Genomic DNA, 15,641 nt, shown 5'->3' with positions numbered 1-15,641 from the left:
TATCCAGTCTCTAAATAAAATTCCTTATACACCCATGTACCCTGAGATGTATAATTTTACTACTTGATCTTGACTTAACTGCGCCAGGTTTAGAAACTTGGGCAGTTTCACTGATACACGTGACATATGAATGAAGCTTGTAGGTTCCAAGGACGAAGACCCCAAAAGTCCTTAAATATGATTTGTCTATCGGGTTCCATAAAGTTTTCAGAGTAGCGGTATGTACAGTTGTGGTCGAAATGTTTCACTGACATTGCTTCAGTCACCTTCTCTTAAAGAGTAGTAAACATCTCCCCTAAATTCTCCTTTCGAACCTTCTGTTTTTTGTACCCCGGATTTCTTGTCTGCTTCTGTCCTCTGGTTACATCTTCCGGTACCTGAGGTGATGAGAAGAATTCCTCTTGTCTCTGAGATGTTTGTCAGGAGTATTCTGAATTACTTCCTTTCCTGTAACGTAACGAAGTAGATAGTTCTAGCACACTAGCAGCCACGTTTCTGTTCAAAAAGGCGTGGAATATCTTAATATTGTAGGAATGAATTCAGAGGTTTAGATCAAAAAATTAGGATGCAAAGACAAATTCAACGGGCTGTGCCTAAAGAAAAACCTTAAGTTTGCAGTTGGGCATACTGTAAGTGAAAGAATTTCTTCAAACTTACCTGTACATTTACCCCTTTTCTTTTCACTTGTACTTGTGATCGATGACGTTGAACACTATTCTGCAAGCACATAAAAGTCTTGAGTAAATCATAATCGGAACTAGTATCAAGAAAATAAACTATAATGTATTTCCCTAAATATGATGAAACCAACATTACCTGTACATAAGGCTCAAGTTATTGTATAAAAGAAGCAGTGATTTAGCAGTATTGCATAAGCTCCACTGACGCGACGTTCTACTCAATGCAGATAATACGCATGCGCAATCCAGGTAGCTACTGATAAAGTGTCAATGAATCTGAGCTTACTCAGTTCATGTCATATGAACAAAAGTTCACTATAACAATACGACCTACTATTTCAGAAAAGGAGTGGCTTTACTCGTGGTCCCTTTAAATTCGCATGAAATACTACTATAACTACTTGTAAAAGCAAAGGAATTACGCCATCACCGAAATGTCAGAAAAAATACGCAACTTAAGCTTCATTAACGACAGCAGAAATTCTTCTTTAGTGCGCCATTTCACTTGCACAAGTTGTACTCTAAATGCAGTCCAGGTGCTATCTTTGAGCTTAAACTTTATCGTCTCATAGTGCAATACTCAGTAGGAATTCACTTGTAAATCTTTTTATCTTAAAAGATACATGGTTTAGCTTACCAAATGTCCATTTAGGTTATTCTTTTACGAAATGTCACTTGTCCTACTGGTATTATCAGCCCGTTATATAACAGAGCCATCGGTAGACTTCCGAACCCACAACCGCAGTGAATATATGTAACTTAGTTTACGTCTTTTTATACTGGGTTGTAGGTCCGCATTCCGTATGACGTCTGAGAAAATATTGAGTTCTGAGTAAGAGACAAAAAATTTACGTAATGTTTGTTTATTATCAGCATCCGTTACAATAATTGCATCTACCAGATAAAATTTTATTTTATGTGTGGGGCCTCAGCCTCTAAATATGGATACATGGTCCCTTTAGGGTGTATACTTAATTTAATTTGTGCTAGTAGCTGATTATAACACTGCGTCCTTTACAGGAACGTACAACATGGTGACATCTTACAAGTGCTTGAAAATGATTCAACGTCGAAATTAACTAACAGCACAAATTAAATAAAGAACTTTAATACACAGCCTACAACAGACCATTCTTCATATGTAAAATACAATTATATCGGATACACTCAAAAGTGTGCGATAACAGTGTTGTGACCATACTATTACTAACATGGGGATCGCGCCTGCGCATCATCGACGATTTTGTCCTAATTTATGCTGTACGCAGATCTTCGCCAGAAATGAAAGCGACAGAAGCGGGAGCTCCAGATGACCTCGTGTGAAGCAATCGATTAATTGAAGATAGACTGCTTGCAATCGATCTTATTGGGGGATCACCCGGCAGTCGGAATTTTGTAATTTTCTTATATCTGTGGAACGTGAAGTACAGAACTCAAATATCAACCGAGAAATGTATTTCTATGCAACTCTAAAAAATTCAGGAGAAAACAGACTTTGGAGATTTCCCAGGAACTTTAATTCACCCAAGTTAAGGAACTTTTTACAGGTGGTCGCGTGGTTCACTGGGTAGCGTCATAGAGTGTGAATGGGAGATCCGATTGATTGCTGGTTTGAAACTTGCTGGGCTCTCTTTTTCGTTTTACGCCTTTCCCTCAGCTCAAATATCTACATCATTTACATAAAAATCTTCAAATATTTGGTAATTAGCAAATCCCTAATCAGAATTATTTATGAAAAATGAACGTCTTCTTTTTTACCGTTAGATATCACAAACATTAAAAATATGTATGCATAATTATCGAAATGTTATTAAAAACTGATAATAACGATTGTTTGAACTAAAAGAGTTACAAAATCATTACCAATCATTATAAAATATCGATAATTAAGAATTTGTATTTGCAATGGAAACTGGAATTCTGCATACAACATGTAATTAGGAATAAGAAGACGTCCATCTTTCGTAAAATGATGATTAGGTAAGGGTTAATTAGCTTATATTTGGTGAAATTTACATTGGAATGGTGCAGATATTCGAATTAAAAGAAAAAACGAAAAAGGACCATCGCGTAATTCGAATCAGCAATCCACTGATTACGCGAATACCATTCTTCAAAGCTACCGAGTGAGCCAGGTATGGTGTCGTGAAAAACTGCGTAGATTTTGGCAAATTAAAGTTCATTGGAAAAGCTTGAAGCGGACTTTTTCGAAAATTTTTGAGACTTGTATCTACCGGCTTTGGTTGACTGGCGTTTCCTTTCTGAACTTCACGTACACTATGTGACCAAAAGTATCCGGACACCTGGCTGAAAATGACTTACAAGTTCGTGGCATCATCCATCCAGCCTTGATGACAGTTTCCACTCTCGCAGGCATACGCTCAACCAGGTGCTGAAAGGTTTCTTGGGGTATGGCAGCACATTCTTCACGGAGTGCTGCAATGAGGAGAGGTATCGGTGTCGGTCGGTGAGGCCTCGCACGAAGTCGGCGTTCCAAAACATCCCACAGGTGCGCTATAGGATTCAGGTCATGTCTCTGTGCATGCCAGTCCATTATAGGGATGTTATTGTCGTGTAACCACTCCGCCATAGGCCGTGCCTAATGAACAGGTGCTCAATTGTGTTGAATGAGCCAGTCGCCATCCCGAAATTGCTCTTCAACAGTGGGAAGCTAGAAGGTGCTTAAAACATCAATGTAGGGTTGTGTTGTGATACTGCCATGCAAAACCACAAGGTGTGCAAGCCCCCTCAATGAAAAGCACGACCACACCATAACACCACAGCCTTCGAATTTAACTGTTGGCACTACACACGCTGGCAGATGAGGTACACCTTGAATTTTCCATACCGACATCCAGCCATCGAATAGCCACATTGTGTACCGTCATGTAGCATATACCGTCGTGATTTGTGGCTTATGAGCAGCCACTCGACCATGAAATCCAAATTTTCTCAGCTCCCGCCTAACTGTCATAGTACTGGCAGTGGATCCTGATGCAGTTTGGTATTCCTGTGTAATGGTTTGCATAGATCTCAACCTATTACACAATACGCATTAGTTGAGTACGTGCCAAACAAGATCGTAAGAGATGGAAAAGAGCCACCGTCGTACATTAACCGAGTTAGTAAACTGCTACGTAAGCAAAGGGAACTTCAAAGCAAACACAAACATAGACAAAGCCTTGCAGACAAACAAAAATTACACGAAGCGAAATATAGTGTGAGGGGGACTATGCGAGAGGCGTTCAATGAATTCGAAAATAAAGTTCCATGTACTGACTTGGCAGAAAATCCTAAGAAATTTTGGTGTTATGTCAAAGCGGTAGGTAGATCAAAACAAAATATCCAGACACTCTGTGACAAAAATGGCACTGAAACAGAGGATGACAGACTAAAGGCCGAACTACTAACTGTCTTTTTCCAAAGATGTTTCACAGAGGAAGGCTGCACTTAAGTTCCTTCTCTAGATTGTCGCACAGATGACAAAATGGTAGATATCGAAATAGATGACAGAGGGATCGCTCAAAAGAGGATAGGTCGCTGGACCTGATGGGACACCAGTTCGATTTTACGCAGAGTACGCGAAGGAACTTGCCCCCCTTCTTGCAGCGGTGTACCGTAGGTCTCTAGAAGAGCGTAGCGTTGCAAAAGATTGGAAAAGGGCACAGCTCATCCTCGTTTTCAAGAATGGATGTCGAACAGATGTGCAGAGCTATAGACCTACATCTCTAACGTCGATCAGTTGTAGAATTTTGGAACACATATTATGTTCAATTGTAATGACTTTCCTGGAGGATAGAAATCTACTCTGTAGGAATCAGCATGGGTTTCGAAAGAGACGATCGTTTGAAACCCAGCTCTCGCAATTCGTCCACGAGACTCAGAGGGCCATAGACACGGGTTCTGAGATAGATGCCGTGTTTCTTGACTTCCGCAAGGCGTTTGATACAGTTCCCCACAGTCGTTTAATGAACAAAGTAAGAGCATATGGACTGTCAGACCAATTGTGTGATTGGATTGAAGAGTTCCTAGATAACAGAACGCAGCATGTCATTCTCAATGGAGAGAAGTCTAACGAAGTAAGAGTGATTTCAGGTATGCCGCAGGGGAGTGTCGTAGGACCGTTGCTATTCACAATATATATAAATGACCTTGTGGATAACATCGGAAGTACACAAAGGCTTTTTGCGGATGATGCTGTAATATATCGAGAGGTTGTAACAATGGAAAATTGTACTGAAATGCAGGAGGATCTGCAGCGAATTGACGCATGGTGCAGGGAATGGCAATTGAATCGCAATGTAGAGAAGTGTAATGTGATGCGAATACATATAAAGAAAGATCCCTTATCATTTGGCTACAATATAGCAGGTCAGCAACTGGAAGCAGTTAATTCCATAATTTATCTGGGAGTACGCATTAGGAGTGATTTAAAATGGAATGATCATACAAAGTTGATCGTCGGTAAAGCAGATGCCAGACTGAGATTCGTTGGAAGAGTCGTAAGGAAATGCAATCCGAAAACAAAGGAAGTAGGTTACAGTACGCTTGTTCGCCCACTGCTTGAATACTGCTCACCGGAGTGGGATCCGTACCAGATAGGGTTGATAGAAGACAAGACCCAACGGAGAGCAGCGTGCTTCGTTAAAGGATCATTTAGTCATCGCGGAAGCGTTACGGAGATGATAGATAAATTCCAATGGAAGACTTTGCAAGAGAGACGCTTAACAGCTCGTTACGGGCTTCTGTTGAACTTTTGAGAACATACCTTCACCGAGGAGTCAAGCAGTATATTGCTTCCTTTTACGTATATCTCGCGAAGAGACCATAAGGATAAAATCAGAGAGATTAGAGCCCACACAGAGGGATTCCGACAACCGATAATCCTTCTTTCCACGAACAATAAGAGACTGGAATAGAAGGGAGAACCGACAGAAGTACTCAAGGTACCCTCCGCAACACACCGTCAGGTGGTTTCCGGAGTATGGATGTAGATGTAGATGTAGATTCAACTGTCGACGGCCTCTGTCAGTCAACAGAAGAGGTATTACGCTTTTGTGCTGTGCATGTCCCTTCATGTTTCCACTTGACTATCATATGAAAACAGTTGAGCTAGGGATGTTCAGGAGTGTGGAAACCTCGCGCACATATGTATCACACAAGTGACACCCAATCACCTGACCACGTTCGAAGTCCGTGAGTTTCGCGGAGCGGTTCATTCTGGTCTCTCACGATGTCTAATGATTAGTGAGGTTGCAGGTGTAGAGTATCTGGCAGTAGGTAGCAGCACAATGCAACTAATGTGAAAAACGTATGTTTTTGGGTGTGTCCGGATACTTTTGATGACATAGTGTGCAATAAATACAAGAAATTGTAGAAGTCAGATTAAATGAATGCACGGTGTCTTCTTTGAGACATGTCCGAAAGAGCAGACACCACCTATTTATATGCCCGATTCGCCTCGAAGGGCTGTGAACACACAACATTCAGTGTAGACGCACATTTACGTTCGACCTCCAGCGCGAATCTAACGCTAGCGAGCATGGAGGATATGGAGCAGGTGGCGCTAGTTGGGATTTCAGTCGGCCGGGGAGCGTGGCTTTGTTGGCCAGACAGAAAGAGCGGAGAGCTCGATAGAATTGTATCAGCGGGTGGTGTCGAATACTGTGTGTTGATTTGGACGCGCGTCTTGCTTTGCAGGTGGCATGGAGGACATCGAGCGCGAGACGCACGGCAAATACCGCGTCGGCCTCGTCGGCTGCATCTCGGACCTCATCCTGGACGCCGACTACCGCGTCAAGCTGGTCGAGATGTCCACCTCCGGCTGGGGCATCGAGCGCTGCAACTAAGCGCCGCCGGCGTGACCACTAGCGCCGCCGCCTGCATTTCGTCCAGCTTTCGCCGTTCGGCCGACGAGGAACGAGTCCGGGACCTCGCTTCGCCAACTCGACAGGCGACGCGGCTTCCACAGTCGCTGCAACGTCCATACTCCCACCGAGACTTCGCAGCTCGCCGAAGTCCGACGATGCTCTGTCACGGATACATTTCAGTCACTGCCAATCACCATCAGTGATGGCTTGTGAGGCGTTTCGGGCCATGGCGCGGTTTCTCAGACTCATTTACGCTCTGCAGTTTATGAGATACATTCTTGTATTTGGCGCAGCAAAGTCGGCTTACTCGAGCTCGCCATCCGTTTTAAAAATGCGAAGTGGTTAGTTGTCAGAATAATCGTCACTTAACATCGTGACAGATTAAACATTGCACAAAGTCTCCCTGTTATAGCTACATTAGTCGTGATTCTTAGAGCACTAACACACACAACTGGATCAAATAAATCTGAAACACCTGTTATATCTGTTGCTTCGGTGAGTGAATTAACAAGATGGCAAGACGAAGTACAGCTATTATGTATTAGATGTTTCTTTGAACAAATTTTTGTGGCTTCAGAAACTTGGCAAGTCGCAGTAAAATCGCACTATATTTTAACATAATTTACCTCTTACTCTGATAGCAAAAACTGTGCTCTACAGATTGGAAACTTAATTAGTTTCCAGTTTCCAGTTCCGAATCCCCAGTAAAAACTATGCCAAAAGAATCACTTTAGTTACCCATCTGCGGGATCTGCGTTGTTAAATACACTTTCCGAGATTAATATTCTGTACACACTTTGTGTACTTCACATTTAATAACCGCAGATGTACTTACATCGAAAACTGAAAGGTTGATTTGTTTGAGGAGATATTTTAACATGTTTTTGTGACTGATTCTCGTAAGCCGGAGGCGAATATGACGACGAAATGCTTGCGACATTTCAGTAAATAAATTAAAAAAAATCGTTACGGATCAGTTTGATCTGGAAAAAAAGTCAATACTGTGGCTCATGCCACTACACTATTTGGTGCATCACGATAAGAATAAATTTATTATTATTATAATTAATTACTATAAAGAGAAACGCGATGATAAAGAGACCTCTATCTACTTTTTTATGAAGTGCTTTACAAATATTGCTTCCGAATAATGGCCTCATTATCGATAATTCAGTGGAGCGTTGTTCCAGAGATGAAGTTCAAATCTAATGTTGCATTTAAAATCAGACGCACTGTTAGACGTGTACCCAAGAGATATCCTATGTATGTACACCAGCTGTATGAGTATGGAAGGCTGTAGATAAAAAAAATGAAAAGACTGCTACCGAAAGAGATATAAACGTATATTCAAAACGTACGATCAAGCGAAATTATACACACTCACCAAAGAACTTCTTTACGGAAGAAGAGGTGATTATACCAGTCGTGACTTCATTTTAAAGTGAGCAGAAACTTCGCGTACGGTGAAATGGTGGTTTAGAATATTGTGCGAGTGTGTAGTTAGCTTCATTATGAATGTGGAGCAAAACATTCCAGATAATTTTTTAATGAATTCAGTGTTTTAAATAACAGCTGGAAAATGTAATCTTTGTGTCAGTCCTGAATCACTTAAGCTAAAACACAAAGTAATTTGCACATAATTTAGAGATTTTAGTTTAATGTGTATGACAATGCTCTCATGTATGTATTGTATCTGATTTCTCTGTGCTATCATTTCAGTAATGTCTATTTTCGATACGCAGACTGACTGTGTAGACTGCGAACGACATGTATGTTTTCTAAGCACCATATATATACGTATACATATATCAGAGTGTGACTATCTGCTCTTTCACTCTACTATACAAGAAATTTCAATCCGAATTTTGATCGTGGTGTTGAAAAGATTAAGCTTTTTCACTTGAATCACTTAGCACTGAAAAAAAAAAGATTGGAAAAAAAATGAGCTGCCAGCCCATCTGCTAAACTGTTCAGTCTGTATGCTGAAGCAACAGATTTTTCATAAAGTTCTGGAAAGAAACATATCATTTTATGACAAATGGTTCAGTAGTCGGTTAGTTTTGTATGTCATTTCTGTACAATTTTCGTAAAAAGAAAAGAACAGTGTAATTTGATCTTTTTCTTGTGACTGAGTTTTACAACGTACTAAGAATGTGAATTCGTACCGAAATTATGTACTCGGTGTAACCTGGGTGCGGCCCCAACACCAGTTGTGCTGGGCCAGGGGTGTCCATTCGCGGGCCCCCCCCCGCCCACAGCCTAGAGTAGCACCACGCGTCCCGGCGCTCTGTTTCTGTAGTAGACGTGACTAGACCAGCTGTAGTAGTGTCAGAACTCTGATGTGTGACTTATTTCCAATTCGTACGCACTCAATGTACCAGCGCAGCTTACATACAATGAAACAGATTTGGGTGTTCACACTTGTGCTCTTCTTCGCCCTGCTTGCTCCATATCCCACGTCCCACACGCAGTCGTTCCACAGCCGTTGCAGCACTCGCCACGTTCTGCAGATGGAGGCGACTCACCAGAGGACATCGGAGGCGGCGACCGGCTGCGGCAGCAGAGAGAGCCACGCACCGCCTGCCAGTCACCTGTTTGGCACGACCTAAACCTGTTATTAACTCGTCACATCTTACACAGAGGTTACAGTTATTAGTCTAAATGGGTACAGTTTTACACATATTGGACATTAGCTACATGCATGACTGCCAACTCGTAGACGGAAGAGAGATTTACGCTGCTTCTCAGTAAAACAGCAACACCTTGAAGATGGCATAAAGCAAACGTACAATTGCTGATAAGTGTGCGACGGGGCCGGCTCTTTTCTGCTTCTCATACCCCTGCATCACGTCCCAGTTCTCCCAAGAAGTTTGTGTTTTAGCTTCGGTGCAGAACATTCAGTCCAAATATCTCGATATGCCACTTTGAGACCACCCCCTTCTCTCTGTGAGAACAGACTCTGGTTTAGCTGACTAAAAACAGCGTTAAAAGAATAGCAACTGATATTTAGCAATTTAGCATACTGAGGCCAAATAACTCGAGCTTGGAGACAGTATAAGTTCGTAAGAAAATATTGCGCTTTTGGGTTCCAATGGTTCAAATGGCTCTGAGCACTATGCGACTTAACTTCTGAGGTCATCAGTCGCCTAGAACTTAGAACTAATTAAACCTAACTAACCTAAGGACATCACACACATCCATGCCCGAGTCAGGATTCGAACCTGCGACGGTAGCGGTCGCTCGGCTGCAGACTGTAGCGCCTAGAGCCGCACGGCCACTCCGGCCGGCGCGCTTTTGGGATTCTGTCTACCTCTGCAACAGGTTTGAGTGGCACTCAGTTCTGCATTATTGCGCCAGAAACACATTTTAAGTTGTTATCAAGTCTGCAATTATTGCCGGAAAGTTATTACCATTGCAAGTTCAAAAGTGGTTCAAATGGCTCTGAGCACTATGCGACTTAACTTCTGAGGTCATCAGTTGCCTAGAGCTTAGAACTAATTAAACCGAACTAACCTAAGGACGTCACACACATCCATCCCCAAGGCAGGATTCGAACCTGCGACCGTAGAGGTCGCTCGGCTCCAGACTGTAGCGCCTAGAACCGCACGGCCACTCCGACCGGCTTGCAAGTTCACGGTTACGTTGTTTTGCTACGTGTTTTCATACGTAAAGCCAGAACGTAAACGTCCACACTAAATAAATTGCACGATCGAAACGGTAACTGACCCACAGCTACTTATGAGTTACTACATCAGGTCGTTCAGTGGTCTTTTTCTTTTTCAAAAGAAATGCTGACCATAATGTTCCGTAAAGTTTACGAAACTGCCCATGCGGAGTTATTAATCGATCAGAAAAAATTAAACGCAAATAACTTACAAACTGCTTCACATAAAATAGCAAAAATTCCCATGAATAGTTTAAAACAGTAGTCACTTCAGATTAAAGAAGAAAGAATGAATAGTTTTCTTCATCGTAACAGAAATTTGTACGGGTCCACATGTTCTGATGACTAAGACTTGCTGCATTATAGTACGAAGCCCTCTATAAGCTCGGGAAATGCCTAATTCTCATTGGATGATGATCTGAAACGCAAACCAGAAAATCTCCTACTCTCAAATACCTGCGGTAATCCCTAACTCGTCATATAAGATTTTTTTAACTGATCTGTCTTCTGACTGGTTTGATGCAGACCGCCACGAATTCCTCTCCTGTGCCAACCTCTTCATTTTAGAGCAGCAATGGCAAGCAACATCTTCAATTGTTGCTGGATGTAATCCAGTCTCTGTTTTCCTCTACAGCTTTTATGTTGTACAGCTCCCTCCACAACCATGGAAGTTATGCCCTGGTGTCTTAAAAAATGTTCTGCCATCCTGTTCCTTCTCATTCTTAGTTTTTCCACATATTTCTTCCCACGTCGATTCTCCAGAGAACCTCTTCATTTTTTACCTTATCAGTCCACCTAATTTTCGACGTTCTTGTGTAATGCCACATCGCAAATTCTCTTATTTTCTGATATTCCCACAGTCCATATTCCACTATCATGCAGTGATGTGCTCATAAAGTACATTCTTCGTCGAATTAAGGCCTATTTTAGACTTCCCTTGTCCAGTAATGCCCTTTTCTCAGTGATAGACTGCTTTTGATGTCCTCCTTGCTCCGACCTTCATGGGTTATTTTCCTATCTAGGTAGTAGAATTCCTTAGCTTCATCTGCTTCGTTGTCACCAACCCGGTTGCTAAGTTTCTCGCTAGTCTCATTTCTGCAAATTCTCAAAGCTTTCGTCTTTGTTCGAGTTATTCTCAATCCATATTCCGTACTCATTAGACTGTTCATTCCATTCAAGATATGATGTAATTCTGCTTCACTTTCACTGAAGGTAGTAATATCGTCAGGTAATCTTAGTCATGGAAACCCTCTCACCTTGAAATTAAATCCTATTCCCTGGACTTTCTTTTATTTCCGTCATCGCTTCTTCGATGTATAGACCAAACAGTAGGACAAAAGACTACACTCCTGTCTTACACACTTTTCAATTCGAGCACTTCGTTCTTCGTCTCCCACTCTTATTATTCCCTCTTGGTTTGTGTACCAGAGAGGCAATTCTGGCGTTGCGGTTCATAATAGAAGTAAGACTGAAGAAAAATCAAGACACATTCATAGGATTTGTCAACCTGCAAAAAGCATCCGAAAATGTAAAATCGTGCAAGAGGTTCGAAATGCTGAGAAAAATAGGGGTAAGCTATAGGGAAAGAAGGATAGTATTCAATAAGTCCAGGAAACTATAGGATTACAGAAAGTAAATACGAAGGACCTGATAAATTTACGAAACCAAATCTAAATGAAACAAAAACGAAGTCCAAATTATCCCCAAAAATCGAATATCAATTCGTTTAACTCCTAACTTTCATTGTACCTGCTTTTATACAAAAGTATACATACTGGAAACACGTCTTATGACTTCCAATCGTACGAGATTTTCCCACGCATACTTTTGCATAGTTTTCTAATGAGGAGGTACTGACTCGAACTTGGGAGAAGAGGAATTTGTGGCACAACTTGACTAGAAGAAGGGATCGGTTGATAGGACATGTTCTGAGGCCACAAGGGATCACCAGTTTAGTATTGGAGAGCAGCGTGGAGGTTAAAAATGGTAGAGGGAGGCCAAGAGATATATACACTAAGCAGATTCCGAAGGTTGTATGTTGAAGTATGTACTTGGAGATGAAGAAGCTTGCACACGATAGGGTAGTATGAAGAGCTGCATCAAACCAGTCTCTGGACGGAACACCAAAACAACACAACAACACTCTTTAACTCCCTCCAGAGCACTTGCACACCAAACAAAATTAAATATAAATTTTATAATACTTACATTTAAACCAGCAGACTACTGACGCAGATATGAAGAAAATTGTTGTTAAGCAATGTCTACGGACAGCGTCAGGATTATGGGATGTTGCTGCTCAGTGCCATGCAGGATTCAGCGGCCCCACGTGACTAGCCCCTGAGAGGACAGACGCGCAGGATCATTATTCAGGAAATGAGTGTGTGCAGAAACGCAAGTCCACACAAAGATAAAAAAAAAAGAAAAAAAAACCAAGTTACACCACGAATGAGAAACCGAATGGGATGGAAGTTGGTAGATGTGCTGTACACTTACAGACAAACAAATGATTGCAATTCAGAAAAATCTGATGAGTTATTGAAGAGAAAGAACTTCACAAATTGATCAACTTAGTAATGCGTTGGTCCACAACTGGCCCTTATGAAGCAGTTATTCAGCTTGCCACTGATCTATATAGTTGTTAGATGTCCTCCTGAGTGATATCAAGCCAAATGCTTTCCAACTGGCGCGTTAGACGGTCACGATTCAGAGACGGTTGAGAGTCCTACCCACAATGACCCCAAGTTTCTCAAGTGGGGAGAGATCCGGCGAACTTGGTGGCTAAGGCAGGGTTTGCCAAGCACGGAGACAGGCAGTAAAAACTCTGATTGTGTGTGATCCGGCGTTATCTTGCTGAAATGCAAGTTCGGGATGGCTTGCCATGAAGAGCAACAAAACGGGGCGCAGAATATCGTTGACGTACCACTGTAGTATTATGGTGCCGCTGATGACAAGCAAAGGGGGTCTGCTATCAAAGGAAATGGCACCCCAGACCATCACCTCTGGCTGTCAGTGAGGTTGGTATCCCACCGCTGGCCGGGGAATCTCTAGACATGTCTTCGGCCTGGAATATCATTGACTAGAATTAAACTGTCTTCAGCGATGTGTCTCGCCACGAACTGAGCCTCAACGACCAGCAAAGACGTCTCTGGATATGCCGTGGATGGTGGTGGGATATCAGGCTGACTGTAGTGCATCATGCGGCCCGACAGCTAGGAGCGATGGACTAGGACGCCGTCCCCTTGGTTGTCATCCACGGCACTCTTAGAACATTGCGGTAATGCCTTTTGAGGTCTTCGTCACGTTGTTTTCCAACTAGCTAATGCAAGACAGATTGTTTGCGGTGCTATTCTGACCCATCTCAATACAGGGGATGGTCGACTCTTGCCCTGGCCAGCAGCTTCTCCAGACTGCAGACCTTTTACCCACTGGGAACACCTGACTACGGCTGCAGTAGGAATGGCATGCTATCTTTCAGAAGCCACTGCTGTTAATTAACTTTCGTATGAAGTCAAAGCAGCACCAAATGACATTCACGTGTCTGTTATCCAAGCTCAGTTCGTTTTGATGCCCAGCCGGCTTAGAACTATAGTTTCTGACATCGGCATAGAATGTTACTCCCTGTATCCTCCAAAATCACTTGCAAATATAATCATTTATTCTTCTAACTGTTCTGAATATGCACAGTAAGTGACAATATAGTTATTTGTCGTGTTTATTGGCGTTGAAATATACTAACTAAATTACAATGAAATGAATACCCTTAGCTGCGTACAGGCGTTGATATACGAGTTAGTCAATGGGGAGAGTTGAAAATGTGTGTCCCGACCGGGACTTCAACCTGGGGTCTCCTGCTTACGTGGTAGACGCTCTATCCATCTGATCCACCGAGGACACAGAGGACAGTGCGACTGCAGGGACTTATCTATGGCACGCCTCCCGTGAAACCCACAATCACAACTTGTTGTCCCGCACTATATTCATGGTGCCCCTGCCCATTATACTCATTACTCGCGGCTTTACTGTCGGTTCCCTTAAGAGTTCGGGCACTGTTTGTGCATTCGCACAGAAGAAGAAGATGGTCAAATGGCCGGTGAGCCTTATATATATATATATATATATATATATATATATATATATATATATATATATATATATATATATAGTTAAGGCTCATATATATATATATACACTCCTGGAAATTGAAATAAGAACACCGTGAATTCATTGTCCCAGGAAGGGGAAACTTTATTGACACATTCCTGGGGTCAGATACATCACATGATCACACTGACAGAACCACAGGCACATAGACACAGGCAACACAGCATGCACAATGTCGGCACTAGTACAGTGTATATCCGCCTTTCGCAGCAATGCAGGCTGCTATTCTCCCATGGAGACGATCGTAGAGATGCTGGATGTAGTCCTGTGGAACGGCTAGCCATGCCATTTCCACTGGCGCCTCAGTTGGACCAGCGTTCGTGCTGGACGTGCAGACCGCGTGAGACGACGCTTCATCCAGTCCCAAACATGCTCAATGGGGGACAGATCCGGAGATCTTGCTGGCCAGGGTAGTTGACTTACACCTTCTAGAGCACGTTGGGTGGCACGGGATACATGCGGACGTGCATTGTCCTGTTGGAACAGCAAGTTCCCTTGCCGGTCTAGGAATGGTAGAACGATGGGTTCGATGACGGTTTGGATGTACCGTGCACTATTCAGTGTCCTCTCGACGATCACCAGTGGTGTACGGCCAGTGTAGGAGATCGCTCCCCACACCATGATGCCGGCTGTTGGCCCTGTGTGCCTCGGTCGTATGCAGTCCTGATTGTGGCGCTCACCTGCACGGCGCCAAACACGCATACGACCATCATTGGCACCAAGGCAGAAGCGACTCTCATCGCTGAAGACGACACGTCTCCATTCGTCCCTCCATTCACGCCTGTCGCGACACCACTGGAGGCGGGCTGCACGATGTTGGGGCGTGAGCGGAAGACGGCCTAACGGTGTGCGGGACCGTAGCCCAGCTTCATGGAGACGGTTGCGAATGGTCCTCGCCGATACCCCAGGAGCAACAGTGTCCCTAATTTGCTGGGAAGTGGCGGTGCGGTCCCCTACGGCACTGCGTAGGATCCTACGGTCTTGGCGTGCATCCGTGCGTCGCTGCGGTCCGGTCCCAGGTCGACGGGCACGTGCACCTTCCGCCGACCACTGGCGACAACATCGATGTACTGTGGAGACCTCACGCCCCACGTGTTGAGCAATTCGGCGGTACGTCCACCCGGCCTCCCGCATGCCCACTATACGCCCTCGCTCAAAGTCCGTCAACTGCACATACGGTTCACGTCCACGCTGTCGCGGCAAACTACCAGTGTTAAAGACTGCGATGGAGCTCCGTATGCCACGGCAAACTGGCTGACACTG

At 43.4% G+C, this 15,641-nt stretch overlaps 1 protein-coding gene across 1 annotated transcript in view; it reads left to right on the top strand.

The window, feature by feature from the left end:
- Positions 1-8,968, top strand: part of LOC126263233 (pikachurin-like) — a 1,086,760-nt gene extending 1,077,792 nt beyond the window's left edge. The window contains exon 14 of the mRNA XM_049960316.1: positions 6,381-8,968. Within this exon, the coding sequence (XP_049816273.1) occupies positions 6,381-6,529 (149 nt within the window). The 3' untranslated portion in view covers positions 6,530-8,968. The remainder of the gene's footprint in view (positions 1-6,380) is intronic.
- Positions 8,969-15,641: the final 6,673 nt, after the last annotated feature.

The sequence above is a fragment of the Schistocerca nitens genome, chromosome 6 (genome assembly GCF_023898315.1).
Source record: "Schistocerca nitens isolate TAMUIC-IGC-003100 chromosome 6, iqSchNite1.1, whole genome shotgun sequence".
NCBI classification, from domain to species: Eukaryota; Metazoa; Arthropoda; class Insecta; order Orthoptera; family Acrididae; genus Schistocerca; species Schistocerca nitens.
This window is presented reverse-complemented; position numbering and strand designations above follow the sequence as displayed.